The sequence below is a fragment of the Tetrao urogallus genome, assembly GCF_951394365.1.
Source record: "Tetrao urogallus genome assembly, chromosome: Z".
Classification (NCBI taxonomy): Eukaryota; Metazoa; Chordata; class Aves; order Galliformes; family Phasianidae; genus Tetrao; species Tetrao urogallus.
In genome coordinates, this window is record NC_136816.1 from 35032583 (window position 1) to 35056175 (window position 23593).

The 23593-nt window shown below is 39.9% G+C and overlaps 1 protein-coding gene across 1 annotated transcript in view; it reads right to left on the bottom strand.

The window, feature by feature from the left end:
- The window catches only part of NTRK2 (neurotrophic receptor tyrosine kinase 2), a gene marked incomplete at both ends in the record, with an annotated part of 200950 nt that overhangs the window by 41678 nt on the left and 135679 nt on the right, over positions 1-23593 (bottom strand). Inside the window, 2 exons of the mRNA XM_079548056.1 lie at positions 338-510; positions 8165-8295. Of these exons, the coding sequence (XP_079404182.1) occupies positions 338-510; positions 8165-8295 (304 nt within the window). The remainder of the gene's footprint in view (positions 1-337; positions 511-8164; positions 8296-23593) is intronic.

Genomic DNA, 23593 nt, shown 5'->3' on the forward strand with positions numbered 1-23593 from the left:
CAGTTAGTGATAGGTGTTAAGTGGGATCTTTCAAAGTGCTATCAGAAAACAGTTCCTATCACAAGCTTTATAACCAAACATTTTAGAATACACTGAAATACATCTTGCTTGGTTTCAGTTTTTTTGGTGCAAAGTTTTAGGCTTAGCATTAAGCTGAGGCATTTCCAAATGTGCCAGAAAACAACGAGCTCCATACCACAGTACACATAATGACTGTTACACAGATTTGTACTTTTTGGTGTTTGCATTTTTCACGGGAGTTAAATTGGCATTAAATACCAGTAGCTTCCTTCACTGCCCAATTCTGGCTCTCTAGTACAATACGTGATTAATTTACCTGAGGAATTTGTTCAGATCTCCATGCTTCATGTACTCGAAGACCATGATGAGTGGATCACCCTCGACACAGACACCATAGAACTTGACGATGTGCTCATGTTGCAGGTTAGTCAGCAGCTCTGCCTCACGGTGAAAGTCCTTGCGGGCATTGTCACTGGCATCCTTCAAAGTCTAGTGGAGAAAATGAGAGTGTTAAGAAGGAGACACGTTCACAGAAAGTAGTGAACATGTGGGATGGCATTGTAAGGGTAAGATAAGGACACTGCTGTGTAAAGGATGGAGGAGTTATATTCTTAGTAACATTTTCGAAATGCAGATGTGACGTCTACATGCATTTAAATAAAAGCAGTAAAGTACAATTTTTCTTCCTCTGCCCCATGTCATCCCAAACAACACTGTTTATAAGAAGATGTAGGAATACTCAGTCTTGCTTTTCCAAATACAGGAAAAAAAAGCCTTATCAAAAAAATACACTAGTACCCGGCTGATTCATATCGTTTAGCATTTAGTTAGGCAAAATCCCAGTATCTTGTTGGTATTTGCCTCTGGTTTATGTTCCTCCCAATAAAGCTTTGCTTGCATAAAATACTTAGTAGGAATGTAGATGCACTTCTTACGTATCAATGGCATTGTTGCTATTGATGTTGGTCCCTGTGTGTGCTATATATTAGGCTATATATTAGGCAGATTTGTAGAAGGGAGATCAGATCATATATCCAAAGACCTCTGAAATTCAGTGAATGTATTTGCATGACTAAGATTAACCATATTATAAGTAACTGAAGGTTCAATTTCAAACTGATAAAGAGTAAGTAGGAGCAAAAAAGAATCCTTCCATGTCTATTTTTACTTTTCCCCCTTTTATTTATAGAACTCCAAAATCCTGAATATTTTCATTTTGAATGACATATATCAATGCTGGTTCAAATAGTAGTTTAAACTTTGTATAATGAAATAATGATAATTTACCGCTGCACATAAGCAGTTTCAGATCTCTTCTAGCATGGAAACACTTTCATGCATGAAAATAAAAGGAAATTCTGGCACCAATTAAGTTAGGAATAATCATAGTTGACAATAAACCACTACTGTGCTCTACCTTCAGGGATTTTGCTATATTATTTCAAACAATATTTGAAAAACAGTGTGCGAACATTAGCATGTTACCAATGTTCATAATCTATTATTCACAAAAACTGAAGGCTGGGCTCTGAACCTCTGTACTTTAACTACATGCACACTTTAAACAAAGGAAGGTAAGACAAAACTAACAACATTACCTTAACTTACGATGGTTTTCGCTGGTTATCCAGCCACGTTGTTTTCTACTTTGAATTCGTAAACATAATGTGAACCAAACATTCACGTCAGAACAGATATAGATTGATTCTGTGCAGTCATTATGCCAACAATCCTAGTTTCTTGTTATTTATATTCATGTTTTTTTTTTTCCCCCATAGTTTTTCTTTAGTACATACATTTCAGACCATTCTTTCAGTATTAAACATATGTATGTATGCATATGAGGGATTAGGGACTAAAAAAAGACTGTCAGAAAACCTTTGCTTTATTTCTGAAATGGCAACCATAGGTCTCAAAACAGAACAACTAAGGTGACAAGGTGAAAGAGAAACTGACTGGACATTTGTCAGATTCAGGGGCTATTCCTTGTGAATTTCAGGCTTTGGGGATCCCAAGGGCAACAGAAGCCTGCCATGCCTCAAATGACACTTCCCTGAGGGACTCATTTATCAGTTTAATCTGTCTTCAGGCATAAAACCCTTCTTCCACAAATTTTACTAATAATGATGCAAGGTTTTGGATCACCATACCTTCACAAGCTATTACATATTAGCATAAAAAACTGTATCATCTAAGATCGATATCGAGTTTGCTCCTCAAATATACACATACAGATACCACATACAGATCAAATGAGGAATGAAACTGAAATGTCTTTCAATTGTTCCAAGCTCTAGGATGATGCCTGAACATGATGCAGGCACAAACTCACAGTCTAGCTTATGATGAAATCAATGAGAATAATTCTATTGTCAATTGAGTCTCCTATGGCGGTTTCATGTATAATGCGATATAATTGCATGTTGGACTAGATGTCTTCCCAGCAAGAGAAATAAAAAAACAGTTCATATTAAAAACATTTAAAAATAATAGCTATGTAGGGAAAAAAAATTATATAGAGAAGCACAGGTTCATACTGTTTCCAGCATACTCTTTCCATGGAAAGACAGTAAAAATGCTGACAGCTCTGCCCTGTGAGGATGGCATATTGTATATTTCAGAAGACTCTTTTTATCTCAGAGAAACAGCAAAATTATCATATGACAGAGCAGTTGCCATGGCAATTACACATTTTCTGTCAAACAGAAAAATACAGAAAGGTCTAAAGCCCTGGTAAAACTCAGACAGGGTTTCTACTACCAAGGGGCAACCTGACGTACTGTTACCTTCCACTGCAAGGTCCTCTCATTTCCTTTTAATTATCTCATGCAGCACACAGAATAGACACAATGCAAGAGAGACAGATGACAAAGGCTAGGAGGAGGCTGGAAAGTGAAACAATTAATAAGCAAGGAACATTTACATGGAAATTACACTGTGGAATGTGTTGAGCTTGTTCACAGTGTAAGCGAAAAAATCAAACCAAAATAAAACCCTAAGAGTACAAGGCAGAAACAAAGACATATTCATTAGTACCATTACTGACAAGTAAGCCAAAGCTCTGCATGCAAAGTACTCTTAGCAGTCAATGGGAGTTTATCCAGAGCAGGGAAAGAAATACAATCACAAGCACATTTCCAATCATCAGGCTGCTGGACCAGCAGCTAAGGAAGAGTGGCATGCTCTCTTGGGCAACAGAAGCCTTTCCTGGCTAGTGCAGGCAAGTGTCCAGTTCTGGGCTCCCCAGTACAAAAAAGACAGGGATCTCTTGGAAAGAGTCCATTGGAGGGCCACAAAGATGGTGAAGGGCCTGGAGCATCTCTCCTATGAGGAAAGGCTGAGTGAACTGGGTCTGTTCAACCTTGAGAAAAGAAGACTGAGAGGGGACCTGATCCAGGTCTATAAGTATCTAAGGTGTGGGGGGCAGAATGGCGAGGCCAGACTGTTTTCAGTGGTGAGTGGAGACAGGACAAGGGGAAACGGCTGGAAACTGCAGCATAGGAAGTTCCGCACAAATGTGCGCAAGAACTTCTTTACAGTGAGGTGACGGAGCACTGGAACAGGCTGCCCAGGGAGGTGGTGGAGTCTCCTTCTCTGGAGATATTCAAGACCTGCCTGGATGCCTACCTGTGCGACCTGATGTAGGGAACCTGCTTTGGCAGGGGGCTTGGACTCGATGATCTCTGGAGGTCCCTTCCAACCCCTACAATTCTGTGATTCTGTGATTCTGTGATTCTGTCCTTGCCCAGACATCCATGTAGAAAATGATTCCTGCAGACTTGTTGAGTGCAGCAAGGACAAACCAACAGCTCCTCAGTCCACCCCGACACCACAGAGCTGCATCCATGCCAAGGTCAGGGGAGAAGTGTAGACATCTGGCTCACACCAACACCACTCCTACAGTATCAAGAGGCAGCTGAAAAATGTGCCCTGCGGGTCATCCTTACCTCCAGCCCCGATCAGCTTAAACAAGGGCAAAACCATGTCTGGTAAACCAACCAGTACACAGTACCCAGAGCTTGAACAACCACTGTGGCATAGCAAAATTGGCCAATAGTGAAATGATAACTTTTCTGGATAGACTGGATCAATGGACCAAGGTAGACTGTATGAGTTTCAATACGGCCAAGTGTCAAGTCTTGCATTTTGGCAACCCTACAGGCTTGGGGACAATTGGCTGGAAAGCTGACAGAAAGGCACCTTGGTGTGGTGGTGGACTGAATAGGAGCCAGCAGTATGCCCAGGTGGCCAAGAAGGCCAATGGCATCCTGGCTTGTATCAGGAATGGTATAGTGAGCAGGATGAGGGAAGTCATCCTGCCCTGTACTCAGCTCTGGTGAGCCTCACCATGAGTACTGTGTTCAGTTCTGAGCACCTCAGTACAGAAAGGACATTGAGGTGCTGGAACAGGTCCACAGAAGGGCAACAAGGCTGTTGAAGATCTTGGAGAATGTGCTCTATGAGGAGCGACTGAAGGAACTGGGGCTGTTGAGTTTGGGGAAGAGGAGGCTGAGGGGAGACCTTACTGCTCTCTTCAAATACCTGAAAGGTGCTTACAGTGAGAGTAGGGTTGGTCTTTTCTCACTGGTGACAGGTGACAGGATGAGGGGAAATGGCCTCAAGTGCACCATGCACCATGGGAGGTTTAAGTTGGATGTCAGGAAAAACTTCTTTACAGAAATTGTTGTTAAGCATTGGAATAGGCTCCCCAGGGAGGTGGTTGAATCACCATCCCTAAATGTGTTTAAAAACCGTTTGGATGTGGTGCTCAGGGACATGATTTCACGGTGGGTAGTTAGAGTTAGGGTAATATAGTCAGGTTGCAGTTGGACTTGATGATCTTTAAGGTCTTTTCCAACCTGAGCAACTCTGTTATTCTATGATTCCATGATTCTGTGATTCTTTTTGCAATCCTCTGTTCTCTAAAAATGTCTGCAGTAAATGGTATGCTGGTTTGATTTGAAAGCACACCTGGGGAGTGAGGCTAATGCTATGCCCAGCTTGTACTGTGATGAAACTCTGTGTTTACAGATTTTCTTCACAAGTAAGCATTTAAGAGAATCATAGAATCATAGAATCTTTTGAGTTAGAAGAGACCTTAAAGCCCATCTAGTCCAACTCCCTTGCAATGAATAAGGACACCTACAGCTAGACCAGGTTGGCTAGAGCCCTTTCCAGCCTGTCCTTGCATGTCTCCAAGGATGGAGCACTCACTACATCTCTGGACAGCCGTTTCCAGTGCCTCACCACCCTCACTGTAAAAAATTTCTTCCTTATATCCAATCTAAATCTCCTCTCTTTTATATGGAAACTATTTCCCCTTTATCCTGTCACAGCAGACCCTGCTAAGGAGTCTTTTCTTTTTTATACACCCCTTTAGATACTGAAAGGCCCCTATCAGCTCTCCCCACAGCCTTCTCTTCAGCCCCAGCTCTCTCAGCCTGTCCTCCTAGGTTAGGTGTTCCATCACAGAATGGCTTAGATTGGAAAGGATATAAAAGCCCATCCTGTTCCAATACCCTGCCATGGGCAGGGTTGCCACACACTAAATCAGGCTGCCCAGGACCCCAACCAACCCAGTTTTAAACACCTGTTATGATGGGGCATCCACAGCTTCTCAAGGCAGCCTGTGCCACTGCCTCACCACCTTCTGAGTAAAAAATTTCCTCTTAACATCTAACTTGAATCTCTCCCCTTATAATTTAAAATTGTTCCCCAGGCTATCTTACTCCTTTTCCAAATAGCAGAATCTCAAGCATTTTGGGGTTACTTATGTTAATCCTGCTTCTGTACCTTCCCAGGTATCTCTGGAATTCTTAACTCCCAAGCAATTTGCTTCAACACTATCAATGTCTCACCAGCCTGCTGATGAGGAAAAGGATGCAGGTTGGCTCAGATATGAAGATGTTCAGGCCAATGTTTTAGTGTACTTGCATAAAGCCATACAGTTGCACGGCAGTCAGCAGTCAAGAACAGCAGTGTTGGCAGGGACCGACCACACGTGGGTGAGGATGTGCTTTCTATCTGCCTGAGTCCCTTGGCTCTTCCTCCCTTATCACCAAACATATGCTCCTACAGGGTTCATGGAATCTACTTCATGGAGACAATTTTGCTGTAGTTTGCAGGGGGGTAAAGCTGTCGAAAGCCTTACTGTTTGCCAGGAGAAGCTACCCTTGGCTGCCAGTATACAGACCTCATCCTCTGAGGTCAAAAATTACACATTTTCAATACCAAACCCTGTGCCAAATGGTAGAGACTGGACACAGTTCTCTGCCTAGCTCTCTATGTGTGATAACATTCCATCTCTATCAGCTCAGAAAGCACCAGAAGATCAATTGCTAAGTTATGTGGGGATCAATCCACTCAGAGAGTTTGCAAAAAAATTTCTTCTTAAGACAGTGACTAGAGCCTCATATTAAGAGCCAACGTAAGAACCATTAAGTGAGCATAATCGGTCCACAAAGGTTATTCTCTGCATGGTTACCTGTGCAATTCTGTTTGATGCTAGACAGAATGGGTTTAGCCAAAAAAGAAAAAAAGCAATAATAATAGTAATAGTAATAATAATAATAATAATAATAATAATAATAATAATAATAATAATAGTAATGCAGTAAACTGATAGATTTGTCATCTAAACCCATGGGGACACTTCCCCTTTAAAGGCTGACTACTCTTACTTGCAAATTATACTGAGAAAGTGCATCAGAGAGATGCAGAACAGCATTTAACAGTGGAAGTGCTAGGCTCCATTTGTTCACGACATTCAAAGGGAGCAAGAGAATAGAAAGACTATTACTTTGCTATCAAGAACTTCTCCAAAAGTGATACAGAAGAGGAAATTTCCACACTAGTTTCACCAAAAATACAACAGAAAATTCATTCCGTTCCAGATTTGTCTTATTCTGTCCCATATTTTCTCCCCTCAGGACCCCTCTTCTCACATGACTCACATTTCTCCTCAACATGACCGAACTATCAAAAACCTTGTAAATTTGGCAAAGCAGAAAAACCTGCTATTTCTGATGGAGCAAGAAAATGGCCTACAAATCCATCCTCTTTTCATCTTCTCTCACTGCCAGATCCCGTGTCTTGTTTCCATTTACAGAAAGATGATGTTCTTGGTTTCTTTTACTGTATGGTTTCATCCAGAATGTACACATGGTTGCCTAATCATGGCTGTTCAGGAAAGACTGTCTTCTGATTTCTAAGCACAAATCGAACTCTAAATACATATTCACCCTGCATTTAATGAGATACCTCAAAATGTTGAACATCTCATTCAGCTTTCAGCAGAACAACAGATGGAGATAGGAGATTGTTGCCAGGGAGACTGAAAACTCTGAGTGTAGTTTCACTGGTACTGTTTGCTGGTGTAGCTAAGGATGATGACTGACTCTTAGTCTTTCCGCTGTTGGGTTGGACTCGATGATCTCTGGAGGTCCCTTCCAACCCCTACGATTCTGTGATTCTGTGACTAAAAGGTTTTGGTACAGTAAAGCCAGTCTGATGTCCAAACCCTTAGACTATACTGGAAATCTTCCTCCTTTGGACTACATTTTGGAAGGATTGACTGAAGATACAAAATTAAGGGTTATTCCTCCAGGTCTTAATTATCATAATTTCTAGATTTCCATACAGACCATTTTTAACATGAAAATATTACCGACAATTTTGTAATAACATTCCTGGTAGTTATATTAATGGCAATTGCCCACATATAATTTCAGTGGTTGATTAAAAGAATCACATAATCATGAAAAAAAGATCACCTCTGACTGGTAGTTGTACACCTAACCTATCCACTCCAATGGCTACAGATTATTTTGTTAGACACACAAATGTAACTCATGTATTTTTAATAGCCCAGGCATTATTTTTCACTAATCATATTTTAAATAAATCATAAAAGATTTTGCCCTTTTGTGACACCATCTGTTTTTCCCCTTTTTCTTATGAAATTCAGCTTTTATTTTATAATCCACAGCAAGATCAAGTATCACATTCTCTTAACACTCCATTAGCCTTGTGAACCCTCACACATATATCAGAGGAGTTGTATTGGGCTACAGAAAAGGCAAACACGATCATTTACAAATAAAACATGCAACCATGAATTAATGATGGAAATCCTAGACTCTACCTTCACTGCTACCAAGATCTTGTCCTGTTCGGGACAGAAGTTGTAACATTCTGCCAGAAACACTTTTCCAAAGGCTCCTTCTCCCAGCTCTCTTTTAAGAACAATATTGTGGCGCTTGATGTGCTGAACAACTGCAAAGAGAAGACAAAACAGAAGACAAAATGAGCTGCAAGGCTAAGAGCACATGCTTACAGATAAATAAAGGTCTGCCTGTAGAATACACTGCATGCAGTGGAAAGAATCGTGCCAATGCATGATTTATTAACACCTCGCCAAAAAAGGCTGATTTAAATATATTTATATTTGGAGAGTAGCGCATTTCCTAGGTAAGAAGATGTCGAGAATCACCTGGGAAAAGCTTACGTATCACTGTGTTTTGAAGACTACTGTAGACCATACTGAACAGCGAACGCTGTTGTGATATTTTCTTTTTCGTTTTTTAAAAAACATGAAGGAATCAGGAAACATAAGAAACCTTTCTCATATCCCTTGTAGTGCTGTACCTCTAACAACAGCTGAAGTGTCTCATCCAGAGTCAAAAACGTTTGGAAGAAAAAGATTTAAAATTAACCTAACCCATGGATACAAAACGTGCCCAAAACTAAATCCAACTTACTCTCTGCACACGCTTTTTCATCTGCTTTCTCTCTGTGTGCTATACCATAGTTACTTTAGATATACATTCCATTCTCATAAATGCAAATTACAGTATTGCTCTGAACTAAGAGAAATAGAAGATGGACAAATGTTTTAGTCAGTGTCATGGACAGAGCCTTAGTGGAATGCTGCCCAGAAGCAATTGATTCAGACATTGAAGTCCTTGAGCATTTTTGTTCATCTCATTTCACAATCTCCTTCCAATGCAGGCTTCCATTTAGAAGATTTAATATTTAAAAGACTACCAATCACTGCACTATCAATTCACAATGTTTCACCTAAATAAAGCATCTGCAAGTTCAGTTTAACTGGTCTATTAAACAGAGTGGACAGCTTTTGTTGCTGAAATCACACAAAACAGCTAGAAGCTACTGACACATTTACTCTAAGCACACTTAGCTGCATTTGCAAAAAATGAAATTCAACCCAGCTTGGACAGAACCTATTTGCAACTTAAATCCTAAATGCAGTGGAATAAGAAGCACGGCACAGGCATCAGGCCACCCTCTGCCAATGTACAAATCTCCCATTAAGCGCTTAACTGCAGAGACAAGAGCTGACCCTTGTCAACAGTGTGGGATATATTCATATGTAGCCAACTTCCTGACCCTTTGCTTGGCCACGTGCCTTTTCCAAACCAAGTTACCATTAAACTACCCTGCCCCATTACTAGAGAATGGAAAATGGAATGCTGATAACACCAGCAGCGAGAAGAATCCCATCACATCCCATTCCCACCAACGTTGACAGCATTTGGAGAGTGGGTCCACAGTCCCACAGAGAGAAACTCCAACATCCTGCACCTTGAGCTGTGGAGGACACCCAAGGTCTTGTAAAATGCACATGAAGGGAGCCTGGAAGAGCAGCAAACACTGCTTGGCTCTTCCTTGGTACCCCTATTCTTGCCTGGGGAGCACAAGGTGCTTGGGCAGCCATGCCAGCTCCTGGCTGCTGTGAGAGGGCCCTGATGCGATCAGTCTAAGTCTATTCAGATGGAGGTGGTGGCAGCTGGGAGGCTGTGCAAGACCATGCAGCCAAGATATTCAGTTCCATACTACCACTGTCAGCGCCTCAGAATGTTCACAAAGCCCATCAGCTTAGATAGCAAAGCAGAGCTGAAATTCTGTTCTACTGACATCAGCAGCAAAATCCTGTGTCTGCAGAGGGGAGGGGTGTCTTTCATTTCATTCTCTTTGCAGCTACCAGAAACTTGGTAATGACCACATCTGACTTTCTAGATACTGCTCAGGTCCTCCCCACTTTGAACACCAAATACCACCACTGCCCTAGCAGTAAGAAGACTTTTGTCAAGTTCTTGGAAGACTCCACAAACAATAGTGTAAAAATAAATAAGAAACATATCAGGTATCTCCCTATATATGTGTATACTTGCAGCTGCTAAATGCTCTGACATAAACCAAGCATTTGAATAAACAACCTGTCCCATACCAAACTGTCAAAAGCAAAACAGTGCAAGCCACAGAAGAGCTTTGCTCAGAGTATATTCACAACTTGTCATGCTCTATCAATCCCTGTTACTTTTCTGAGCTGAACCAAGTTACTGAACAAATGAAAAATGACAGTAAATACAACTAAATGGGCGCAGATTAAATCCAAGAACAATGTAAGTAAATCAAACATATATGATGTGATAAAAATATAAACTAAGGGAAAAATCCATTTAGCACACTCAGAGCCACAGCCCTTATAACACTTTTTTCAGTATGAGGAGATTCCAGGAAATATACTGAAAAATGCAAGTCAAAATCCGCTTTCAGTTAATATCAAGATAAAGCCAATCATTTCCACTGAAGACCAAGGATTATCCTGGATTTATATTGAAGAAACAACAGAATTTGGCCAAAGATATGGCACAACTGAATTACCAAAGAAGTGGTCTCAGAACATTTTCTCAGAGGCAAAGATACACAAATACTCAAAGGGTGGTTACATATTTTCCTCTTTTTCACTCTAAATGGTGATTGCACTTGAGCTGCCATTTGTGCTTTTAAAACCATGTCATTCCTCATTCAAAAGATCGTTTGATTACTGTAAAAAATATGTTACATTAAGCTAAGAGCTAAGTCAAGTTGAAACACTTAAGAGAAAAACGAAACCTAAAACATAAAGTGAGACTATGCAAACTAAACAAGGGTAAATGCTGAAAAGAGGCTACAGAGTTAAGTAATGTCTATAAAGCCTTGCCCAAAGAAGCAGCAGACTTTCCTGGATGACTGTAGAGAATGGGCTGGCAAGAAAGAAAATTGCAGAATAGAGTTTTCTTCTCAAAGTCCCAGAGGCCTTCAACAGGGAGAATTGGACTTACAGTATCTCAGACACTAACAAACTGCATGTCACATTGTAAATGATGCATTGAGGCCTTATCCTGCAAACACTATCTGCAGGCATGAGATTTCAGTCCCCAGGCAATCAACCTCTGATGGTGAGGCTGAATAGAGAGGATCACAGCACATTCTGGAGAGGATCCAAGCAATATGGGCAGCTCAGAATCGCCTCACCACGTTGAATTCAATGAGCTGGTTATGGCTGATTTCAGCCACAGACAGAAGGACACAACACAGTGAAATGCTGTGACAGAGTAAAAATGTTTTTCCCTCGGTTACAAAGCATTGGCCTGAACACTTTGCAACTATATGTGACCATTACACCACCTAAGCTGATCTTCTGCACAGCATGGAGCACACCACTGATTTAAATGACTTGTTCTTGGCAGGAAAATACCTCCTGAAAGGAGATGTGCCAGTCTTTATTAGGATGCCTGAGCTATTCATTTGCCCAAATGTGTAATAATTTTAATTGCTAATAAAAATGCAGACCTTCTTTATTTTTCTCTTAGTTTTTAGCTTGTCTGGCTTGTATCTACCTCCCTTGAGTTTCAGGAGACTTTACAAAATATCAATACTATTCTTGCTATTGGTAAGGCAAAGAAATGGAAGCCCTTCTCATATAAGCATTTTTTCTAGTTTGTCAGTCATGATAGTTCCAGGTTTGTTTTTGTTTGTTTGTTTGTTTGTTTTATTTTGTTTCTTTTTCTTTTTATCTGTACTGGAATTCACATTCTTATATCACTTTCTGAGTGTGACACAAGCTTTAAAATCATCACCTTTTGTACATCAAAATCACACTAGTCCTTTTAAGTCTATGTTTCCTAAAAAGTGCAAAAATTACAAAGCTTTGTGACATACATGAATGAACGTGAGCACAGTGTGAACACCTTGCTCAGCTGTAGTATCACAAGTGCCAGTTTCAGATATAGTTTCACATACCTTATGAAAACAGCTGAGCAGAAGAGAGATCTCTATAGTTATGGAGGGGCTACATCAGGAATTCACTGCATGATGGACAGACAGTAAGAGCCATAGCAATCAGGCTTCATCCTCACTACTCAATTAACTACCAACACTAGAAGATTTCATAGTATTGCATACCCACCCAAGTCACCTGCTAAGAGTCTTTTCCAGGATACTGTTAAAATTTTCATTAGTGGTACATATGCGGAACATACTGATAATGTCTGTTGTACACAGTATTTAAGGAAGAGAAAAAGGATCTTCAAGATGTCAGATAACCAGACAAGATAATATTATAGACATATTTACAATTTCATGAGAAAAAGGCAGCAGCAGAACAGATTTGTGATGTGACATGAGTTGTCATAGAAAGACATTTTACAAAGTTTCTTCATTATCTACTCCCATCATTTTTCTTGCAAGCACTACAACTCAGGTCTTTCTAAGATATTGCTAGAAAAAAAATAGGTGTAAATGGCTGAGTAATTGCTCAGATTGTATACTGAATTTGTTCAGCATTTGTCATTCACATAAAAGGCAGGGTGGAATTTCAGAGAGAATCATATAGCAGGAAGAAACAAAATCACTACAGATAGCAGACAGCAAGTCTAGCCCAGTGACCTTTGGATTCTGCAGCAACTGTAGCACTACAACCCTGTGTGCTATAGGCAGAGTAGAAATTTTGGCACACTGAGATATCTACTCTCTAACATGATAATAAAATGGCAGTAATAACCACCAGCATCATAAAATAAAATAAAATAAAATAAAATAAAATAAAATAAAATAAAATAAAATAAAATAAAATAAAATAAAATAAAATAAGATGACAACTTGCCTGTCACAACTGCTTGTATGTAGAAATAAGCTCTGTATTGAGAATATATTTCTGATTATTTGGTGTTGCTTAACCTATACAACATCTATTACTCACCATTCTATTTACATTTTTGTGTGATGCTGCTGTTTAATTATTACCATATGGCAGCAACAAATCCTCATGCAAGATCAATATCCTGTTCTCGAAAGTGCAAACAAGCAAGCAGTCAGTTTACATGTATATAGTCCACACTTGAGACACAAATAATCCCTTTAATGAGATTAAAATAAGCCAACAGAAAATCTGCTTTTATGTAGTCTAACGCAAATCAGAGATGCCATACAGGACATAGAAAACAGAACATGAACAATCCACAGGGGAACTACTTAGTCAGAGGAACACTCGAATCTTTTCACTTCACCACTACAAATATGGCATCTGAAACAGTTTGTATAGCTATCAGTGACTTTCCCAGTCTTTCAGTTATTTAATGGACAAGCTGATGGAGGCAATTCCATGGGCTGCGATCTTCCTTGGAAGAAGAGCTGGAGACACGTATAAGCACTCACTAGAATGGCATAATCTCCAGGAATTTCCTAACTGTCAGGAGATATATCTGATGATAAACCCAATAAATCTGTGACTGCTGTAGCCTGTCCTTTGAGTGGCTTTGTTTACAGCTTAAATCCTCACGGGTTTTTTACTTTGAATCCCAGTGTTTCCATTGTTTTGACTGGGAATTAGGTTTCTCCTTGTGACACAACTTGCAGCACTTGGAATAGTGTCCAGGTAGCAGTCCTTTCCTAAAGGTGTGAGGCACCACAGCTCTTGAGCACTATAAAATCATTCTGCTGTAGCTATCATGGCATTTCACTGACTGGAATTCATGTGTTTGCTGACTTTTGTGGGTTTCTATTTGACTTCTAAGTCAATAGAAATTTCTTATTTAGTCAAAATCTTCTCAGTATCCTACAGAGAGACAGATTGCCACATTCAGTTATATCCTTATAACCAAATAAAAATACTTAATAGTAAATTATAATAATAATGCTATCCTGGTTTTAGATACATGAGCCTTATGAGCTAAATTCACCCTTAACAAAAACAAGAATAATGAATTGACAGCTTCTCCAGGCGTGAGTTTTACTTTATGAGAACTAAGGTATGCAAGGTTCTCAAGCCTCAGTACCCTGGCATTATTTTTTTATTTCAATGTTAAAATAAGTGTTAAGTACGCCTTTGACAAGTTACGTGCTGAAACGATTGGTATATGTCAGAATAACTGAATTTGTCAGAGTATGTTCAAAATAGACAGTAGGTATTATTCACTTTGGTTGTTTTTTTTTTCTATATGCTGCTTCCTGCTAACTAACAGCTTTTCAGCACAGTACTGCAAATCAGCTCTAAGCAGAAAACTATGCTACATTTCTGATCAAACTCTGCCTTTGCAGATGCTCATGCATTTAATTTGTAAATGCCAAAAGTTACAAAACTTAAAGAGCAAAGTTAACAAAACTTAAAGTTAAACTCCTGTGCAGGAAGTACAGAATAAAATGTCCTATACTATAAAAATACTATTATTTTATTGTGGCAAATCGTCTGCCTTACATGTTTAAATTAGCTGGAGAGAATGATCTCACCACCACTACTCTTCTCTTAGCTCAGGCCAGGAAATCCTTTCCCTCAGCACAGCACTAATCTTTATGGATCTTTCGAGCCACAGGAAGAGAAGCACTCAGCAAAGGAAAGTACTATAGAGCATATCTTGTGCAATAGGTGCTTGCATGGGAGAAGTGCTAATAAACATACCGTCTTCAAAGCATTAACTCTTTTATACCTGTTTTTTTTTTTTTCAGAAACCAGCATAATCTGACAAGCATCCCAAGATACCAGTCTGAGAAGCAGGACCTGAAAAAAACATCACACTTTCAAGGGCTGAGCCACATTCAAGCTTTGACTAAGTGAGCTTAAAAGTACAATTCAAAGGAGATAGCCTCATTCTTCTGTATGCTTCACTGCTTTATTTTTCTTATTTTTAAAATAAAAGAAAATCATTAAGTATCTTAATATGAGGGAAAATAGAAAGGTTTTACTTTTGGTCTCTGAAAAAGAAATGTGAAAACCAAATCCAGCTTTCAGTCCAATGCAAGAGTAAACTACATATTTGGCTCACAATCCCAAATTCTGTCCTCTCAAAAGGGACAAAACAGTTAATTATTAATACAGACTTCATTACCACTTTTTCTGAATTATTTTACTGAAAATTATCACAGCACCTTATCTTACCATCTTAGATGAGTAAGACTGCTCTGTTGCAGGAAATTGTGCAAGGAAGGAAATGAAAACAACAGAGAAGATATCACAGGAGCACAACAAAATTGAGTCTTTTATATATCGCTTTTAAACATTACTACTTACGCTTTTTCGAGAAATTTTTGCCCAGCTTTAGAGCTCTTGTCAGAATTCTATCAGGGTGCATGATAATGTATGGCTTTTCACGAGGAAAGCTGAATCTTAGGCACACCCATGTTTTGATTTCTTTGGACTAGCTGAGGTAAACTCTTCCCTTTGTGGAAGTTTCACTCATCAGCTGAATTGCATGCAGTCAAGGCTTTGAGGCCACTTGGCTACTCATGTTTATAGTTTTATGTATGCTACCCCTTTTCCTGCTTTTCATCCCATATGGCTGTCAAACACAGTGTAACTGCATTTTAAAATAAGAATTTGGGTTATTCCTGAAGAGGACTCACAGAAGATGCAATGACATCAAGAAAGGTAAACAAATAAGAAAAGGAACAATCCTTGACCTTTGGTCAGATTTTCCCATTATTTATCAAGAAAAAAATCAGCAGGAAAAAGAGAACTTTTCCTTTACACCGAAAATAAAAGAACTTCATTTTGCCCTTCTTCTTCTCCTCCATCTGGGGTCACAGATGGGTTAGCACTAACCATTATCTTGCCTGAAAACCCCACACAATAGGAGAGACAAGCAGAACCATCTTAGCAGGTGGGCAGGTGTGGAAAGCAGGTTATTGTCTCTTGCAGATGTGTCCTTACAGTTGTCCTTCAGTTTTTCAGTTCAGCATTAGTCCTTCCTCGGCAAAGCTGCTGCTGTTCTGCTTTACTTTCATTGACAGGGTGGTACACCACTTTGCTAGGGTGTGCCATCTACAGCAGCTTACATCTCTAGGTGGCTTTTCCTCGTTGGCCTCTGTCATAGTTTCAGAACTTCCATCCTTACTGATAACAAAGGCAGTTATAACTAGAAGCATACACATGCAAAGTACACCTAGAAAATTCATTTCTACTTCTGGGTTAGAGAGCTCAACTATAACCACAAAGCAGTCTGAAGATTACTAATTCGTAAAAGTTTCAAAGAAATGCTCTGCAAGTTCTCAGTTATAAGTCTTTCAAATGAAGTCACAGAGAATTTGCAAGACAGAACATGATTAAGGTTTTACATGATTAGGACTGCAAAGAAAGTATCACTTTTATTTTGTTGCACGTTCTCTGGGGGAAAAAAAAATATCTTCCTTTGTATCAACACAAATACATGCTTAAATTTTCAAACCTACCCCAGATCACACATCACCTCCTCTGCTGACCTGGCCTTTCCCTTCTCTCCTCCGAAGGACTGAGGCCATAAAATGTGTATAAAAGTCATGATGTTTCTGCAGCCTGTGTAATGTCTTATCGTTCTCCAGGGCATGATAATCTCCCCAAATCCTAGGATGGATGGAATGAGACTGTGGCATGCCTCTTGTACTACACTTTAAATAAACAGTGATGCTGCTACCTGGAACTACTCTGCAAATTACACTAAACCACAACCCAGTAGGATTTGAGAACACTTCAAGGAATCTTTCAGTAGTAGAAGGATATGTTCTATTTGTCCTGGTAGGATAAACAATCTTTCTCATAGTTACAGTGAGAAAAGATGTGACTTGACACTGGGAGCAACAGGACTTCCCAGATTTAAAAAACTGCTGTATTTTCTTTTCTTTACTCTTGGATCTGCATGTTATTTTCATGTAACATGAGAACTAACAGATCTAAAAGGCCTAGCAAAGAGTATGAGCAGTCTCCTTCCATTTACTTGAGCTCTGAATATTGTTATCTGTCAGCTAAAATTATATTTTCTTACATTTCAAACCAATAAAAGAGACTCTTTCTTTGTCAAAACAAGTTTGTTGAGGGAAATGAAGTCTGCTTTACACACACTCCCTTGTAAATAGTCTGCGCAGCATAGGATCCCTTGTCCTGTTAGCAGATTAGAGGTAATCTCATGCTCTGTATGTCGTTGTGGCCGCTGACAGCAGGTATCAGTCATCTGGTTGACACGTAGCCCCTCTGTCCATCCAGCAACCAAATACAAGGAGGTAGGGGCCATAAAGTAGGAGCAGAGAGTGCTCAGTTTAACTACATCCAACAGGTTAACAGGTCTGCTTCTGTTCCTTCTGTTTAAATAAGGACTTTGAAAAGTTTCACAAGCGTACAAATTCCCTTCCATATATATATATTAAAAAAGCCTTTATTTTAGAGAAAGAAAGTGAACACAGATGCATTAACCAAACAGCAACTGTACGATACATCAGCAGCTAATGAAAAACAAAGATCTGTTCTTCTTTAGGGTAACAGCTTCCTAAAGGGTCTAGTGTGTTAACGAACTGTCAGAGCTTAGTATCAAATGCAACAACACAATAAAGCACAGACTAAATGGGATCTTTTAAAGCTGTGGCCCATGAGGAGGTTGAAGACAAGTTCAGTCTCTGCCATTATGATTTCAGCACCTAAAAGCATCTTGTTTTTGAGTTGATAATTACAGTGTGGCTGAGCCAAGTAGCTGTCACTAAGGAACAGGAGCTGCCCAAATACAGCAAAATGCATGGAAGTTTACTGGTTGATTTACTGCACAATAATGAACTCAGTTACAGCCTTTTTCTGTTTTTGTTTTTATTTTTATTTTTCCCCTTACTTCCATGCCTCAAAAGGGAGGAAATAAAGGAATGTTTGAACATTTTGTTCCTGTCAGTTTCCAAGAAAGAGGAAAACACCTGGCGAGGCTCAATCAAAGGGTGGCCTCCCACAGCCCACTGTTGCAGGAGAAGAGACCGCTGGGCAGATACCTGAGACACATATTTCCCAAAGCACACAGACTCAAAGTCTTTGCAGAGACGTGAACTCTCACTGATGGCAGCATGCACACATAGCAGAGCAACAAGAAGAAGAACATCAAAAATGGCTGAATGAACTTTATTCAGGATCTGACATACTATGCCAGTATAATGAACATGACCTAAAAAAGTCTGTAACGCTCATAAGCAGACTGAGTTGGCAGCTTTGACCAATTAGTACCAGTTAATTTTATGGTTATAGCTACTACACACGTGTGATCTTCTATAAAAGCTTAATAGATGTCAGCATAAATCACAATCACCTTTCCCCTTGTGCTCTTTATTCTTGGAAAGTACTTACAGTTGATTCTTCTGTAACACATGCATTCTGAAGTGAATGCAAATGTTAATCCTGGGAGCCACTGCGAGAAACCAAAATGCACTGGGCAGAAAAGTTCTCACTTCGGTTCTCTGTGACTGTTGCTTTTAAAAAAAGCAAGTCTGTTGTGTTGGGACTACTGTACACCAAGATATTACAGAACAGTTCAAAGAAACTGTAGTCTGCACAGCAAGAAGACAGACGTAATTTTAGTTTTATTCTTCTTTCTGAAGTTCAAGTTCTCTCACAGAGCAGGTAAGTACCAGTCGCTTGTGCATTCACGAACATGGTAAACATTTTGAGCAGCAGTAATCAATGCAAATGGCTGCTACACTTATTCATCTGTAATGGAGAATACCCTGTATATTTATCAGTGCAGAAAGTATTAAAAATTACCATCGTTTTTATTGTCAGCAGTGAATTTTTCTGTCTCAGTGTCACATATGGATTTTTCTCTCTAGTTGCTCAGAACTGGCACTTGCAGCTAAAGAAATGCATTTTGTCTGCTGGTACATGTGTCGCCTGTACTGAACTAAAACAGATACACAAAGTGTAAGTCACTGGTCAGCCTCACAGTCAGGATGTCGCCAGGATAGATTAATAGACTGCTTCACAACCAGTGTCAACTAATCATTGCCTTCTGCAAGACCACCACCAGCATGAGCACGAGGTGTTACTCTTGAGAAGGACTTGGTGTGAAGCCAGTTAGGCAGTTGCGATGCATGGCTTTTGGTAGCCCAACATCAATAAAATGGGCCTCCGGCATTCCCAGGTCACAGTTTTTCTAGTCTGCTCTTCTAGACAGAATTTTAAAGAGAAAAGAAAGAGTCAGAAAATAACATAATCATCTACAGATTACTTCCAAAATTTATTGGCTACTTTTTCCAAAATCTTCCCACATATGGGATCACAGAACTGTGGAGACTAGGAGGGAGCTCTGGAGATCATCTAGTCCAACCCACCTCCTGAAGCAGGCTCCCTACAGCAAATTGCACAGGAAAGTGTCTAGATGAGTTCTGAATATCTCCAGAGAAGAAAACTCCACAACCTCTCTGGTCAGCTTGCTCCAGTGCTCTCTCACCCCCACAGTAAAGTTCTTCCCCATGTTTGTATGCAATCTATGTTCCAATTTATACCTGTTGCCCCTTGTTCTGTGTTTATACACCACTGAAAAGAGCCTGGCCCACTTGTTAAGATGCCCCATCAGTTTCTTCTTCTGCAGGTTGAATGGTTCCAGGTGTCTCAGCTTTTCTTCATAAAGGAGATGCTCCAGGCCTCTAATCATCTTTGTGACCCTCCTTCTCTACAGGTTCCCAGTCTTTCTTGAACTGGGGAGCGCAGAACTACCTCACTAGTGCAACGTAGAGGGGGAGGATCACCTGCCTTGCCCAGATGGCCATGCTTTTTTTAATGCACCTCAGGATGCCATTGATCTTGGCCACAGGGGCACACTGCTGGCTCATGGCCAACATGTTGTCTACCAGGACACTGAAGTCCTTCTTTGCAGAATCCTTTCCAGCAGGTCAGCCCCTAACCTGTGCTGGTGCATATGATTATTCCCCTCTAGGTGTAGGACTCTGCACTTACTCTTGCTGAACCTCCACTATGCTCAGCTCTCCAGTCTCTTCAGGTCTTGCTGAATAGCCTTCTGGTGTGTTAGCCCCTCCAGCTTCATATCATCAGCAAACCTGCTGAGGGTGCATTCTATGTCTTTATCCAGCTCACTGATGAAGATGTTAAACAAGACCACAGCCACAGACACTTTAGGAGAACTGCTAACTACAGGCCTCCAACTAGACTCTGTTCTGCTGATATAATCCTCTGAGTTCTGCCAGTAAGGTAGTTCTCAGTCCACCTCAGCAATCCATTCATCTATCCCACATTTCCTAAGCTTACCTGCAAGGGAAACCTTGCAGAAGTCAAGGTATATGGCATCCACTTCTCTCCCTCCATCTACCCACCCAGTTGGGACCCCATAGAAGGCTACCAAATCAGTGAAGCATGATTTCTCCTTGGTGAATTCAAGTTGAATACTTGATCTTTTCTTCTACTTGCCTGGAGATGATATTCAGAATAAGCTGTTACATCACTTTCCCAGGGACAGAGATGAGGCTGACTAGCCTGTAGTTTCCCAAGCCTTCCTACTTGTCCTTTCTGAAGACTAGAGTGACATTGGCTTTACTCCAGTCCTCGGGAACCTTTCCTATTCTCCATGATCACCTTTCAAAGATGATTGAGAGTGGCTTGGCAATCATTTCTGCCATCTCCCTCAGTACTCATGGATGATTCCCATGGTGGCCCATGCATTTGTATGCATCAAATTTGCCTGGACAGACACTGGCCAGATCTTTCTCAGCCAAAAGGAAGTCCTCCCTCCCCCAGAATCTTTTCTTTCCAGGGTCTGGGATTCCTGAGGGGCAGTCTTAGCAGTAAATACTGAAGCAAAGCAGGCATTCAGTAAGTCTGTCTTCTCAGTATCCTCTGTTACCAGGGCACCCACCTCATTCAGCATCAGGTCCACATTTTCACTAATCTTCCTTTTGCTATTGACATACAGAAGCCTTCCTTGTTCTCCCTGACCTCCCTCATCAGATTTAATTCCAAGTGGAACTTAGCCTTCCTTATTGCATCTCTACATGGTTTGGCATTTTTCCTGTATTCTTCCCAAACGGCCAGAGCCCTTTTCTGCATAAAAATTACTATTAACTTAAAGGCAAGTGTGTTCTTTTCACCACTGCTTTCGTCACATTTGTTCTTCCCTTTTAACATTTTCTTCTTTATGAGAATGGTAATTCGGCCATACATTCTAAAAATACAGCAGGCTCTAACTGCAAAAATAACCATACTGATTTGCATTTTTCCTTCCAGAGAAACTACAGAGAGGCAACACTGTTTACTTCTGAAACCACAACAGACACACGTAAAAGCAAAAAGGTATTTAGGTATTTGTCATGAGGGCTTCAGCAAACAACTTCAAGACACTTCTGAGTGAATCCCTTCATCATTGTTTTCCCAACCTACAAAATAAGACCAAAAGTGCTTACCTAGCTGCCTCATAATATTTTCTTCTGAAGATGAACTTCTTTCTATTTGGGCAGTGTCACAAAGACAGAAAGTGTGTGTGTTTTACACTGGTGTTTTGAAAACAATGCTAGAAATGCCTAACAGCTGTCTTATTTTAAAATCTAAAGAAGAATTCAATGAATATTTTCTTTTATTTTTATAGACATCTGATTCTGACCTCTTTAAAGTTTAAGTGCATTAAAACACACTCAAAAATAAAAGCAACTAGAATGAAAAAAATACATTCAGAAAAATTATTTTACAACTGCTCTGTTTCCCTTCCACCGTCTTCAGATTTGCCTTGTAAACCATGAAACCAACTCTGCTCTCACTCACAAAATGTGAACTGGGAAACTCAGTGCATCATTCTAGATCAAAAGTCACAAAGAGAAACTACCAAAGAAAGCAATTAAGAAATCTAGAGCATTCTCTGATTAAAACAAGACAAAACAAACAAACACAGTGACGACAACAAAAATGGAAGAAAATATGATGTCTGCTGCTCTTCTGACTGCTCTAATTCTTTTTTTACTCCAGTCTGTATGTTGTTAGTCATTAAAGTACTATTCCACATAAAAATAAACAGGCCTTTAGGGATTAACATACCACAAACAACACTTAAAAACTATTTGCTCTTGATTTCTTTCCACACCTTCATAAGTGTAAACCAATTAAGATTTCTGAACAGGAGCTACTGGAATGATTTTACTTCATATTGTGCCAAACATTCATCAGAAATGCCAATTGTGTAAGTTGGGGAAATGGTAAGCTGCATCTTAATGAGGTCTATTCTAGCTTAGCATCCAAACCACACCACTGAGAAAAACCTCTTCTTAAATTCATAGTATTTAAAACAGTCTTTTTGCTTATAATTAACCCAGTTATAAGTTAGTTACAGTAGCTATAGTGGTTAGAGAACCTTCATTATCCCTGCTGCTGCACAGAGTACGATGTTTTCACATATGAAGCATGCTAAAAGCCATAGCTATGAACAGCTGTAATGACATTTGCTCCAGTAAGCAGTTTTTAGCTCAAGCCCAGGTCTACAGGAGTTTCACACAACTTCCCCAAATCAGTGACAGACTTGCCACTGCCATCAAGGGGAGCACGTAGCATGAAGTTTCACAGAAAGGAAGTACATTTTGCTCAGGAATACAGTCTTTCTAATCAGACAAGCAATGAATGTGTATGAAAATAGAAGCACATGCTTAACAGATGTGCTGCACAATGCAGCTTCCACCTGGTAATTTGTGTATGAAGATACAGTGGAGAGGAGGATCATGGAGTTTACCTTTTCCCGTGAGAAGCACAAGCCTGAACTGCTCATAGGTTTGAAAAGGAACACAAGGGAGGAGACTAAGTATGGGTAGGGTGAAGTATAAATTCTGAAAAGAAAGGGAAGATGGCTGAACTGCTCCAGCTCAACAGAAGGGGAAACTCCAGACCTCAGCTGATTAGTAGTGCTAATTAGATTTCTTCCTGTTTTTGCACTTAAGCATTTTAGGCCCTGTTAATTTAGATTTGTTCATCTTGAACAGCCTGTTACAGCTGCTATGGAACAAGACAAACATCTGCCCTTCAAAGACTTCCCTTTGAGATTTCATACAACATTTTGATTAAATGCTATTTCTAATATGGCAGAAATTTGGCTGTATTCAAACCAGTGCCTCAGCCAGTAGCTTCTGCACAATGATTCTTTTCTATTATATTACGCAATCTCATTTGGGGTCTGCTTAGAAAAAAACAGCAATTTTTGCTGGCTTATTTATCACTATTTCTTAGTGACTCAGCCTTATTTTAATGCCACATATTACACAGCTGCTACCCTGTTGGAAATATTCCTGCATCCTATTTGGTTAGTGACCCTACAGTTTCAAAAGCTTGTGATCTCATGGAAGTTTGTAGATGTAGTTCCCTCACCCTCCCCAGCTATTGCATGGCAGTGCATGCCAGAACACAGGCTCTGGCACAGACCTTGGAGATGGATGTGGAAAGGTTACACAATTTTGCAATAAATTCTTTATGATCAAGCAGCACCAGTTAAAGCAATCACTATCCTGGCCAAAGAAATAAGTAAGCAAAAGA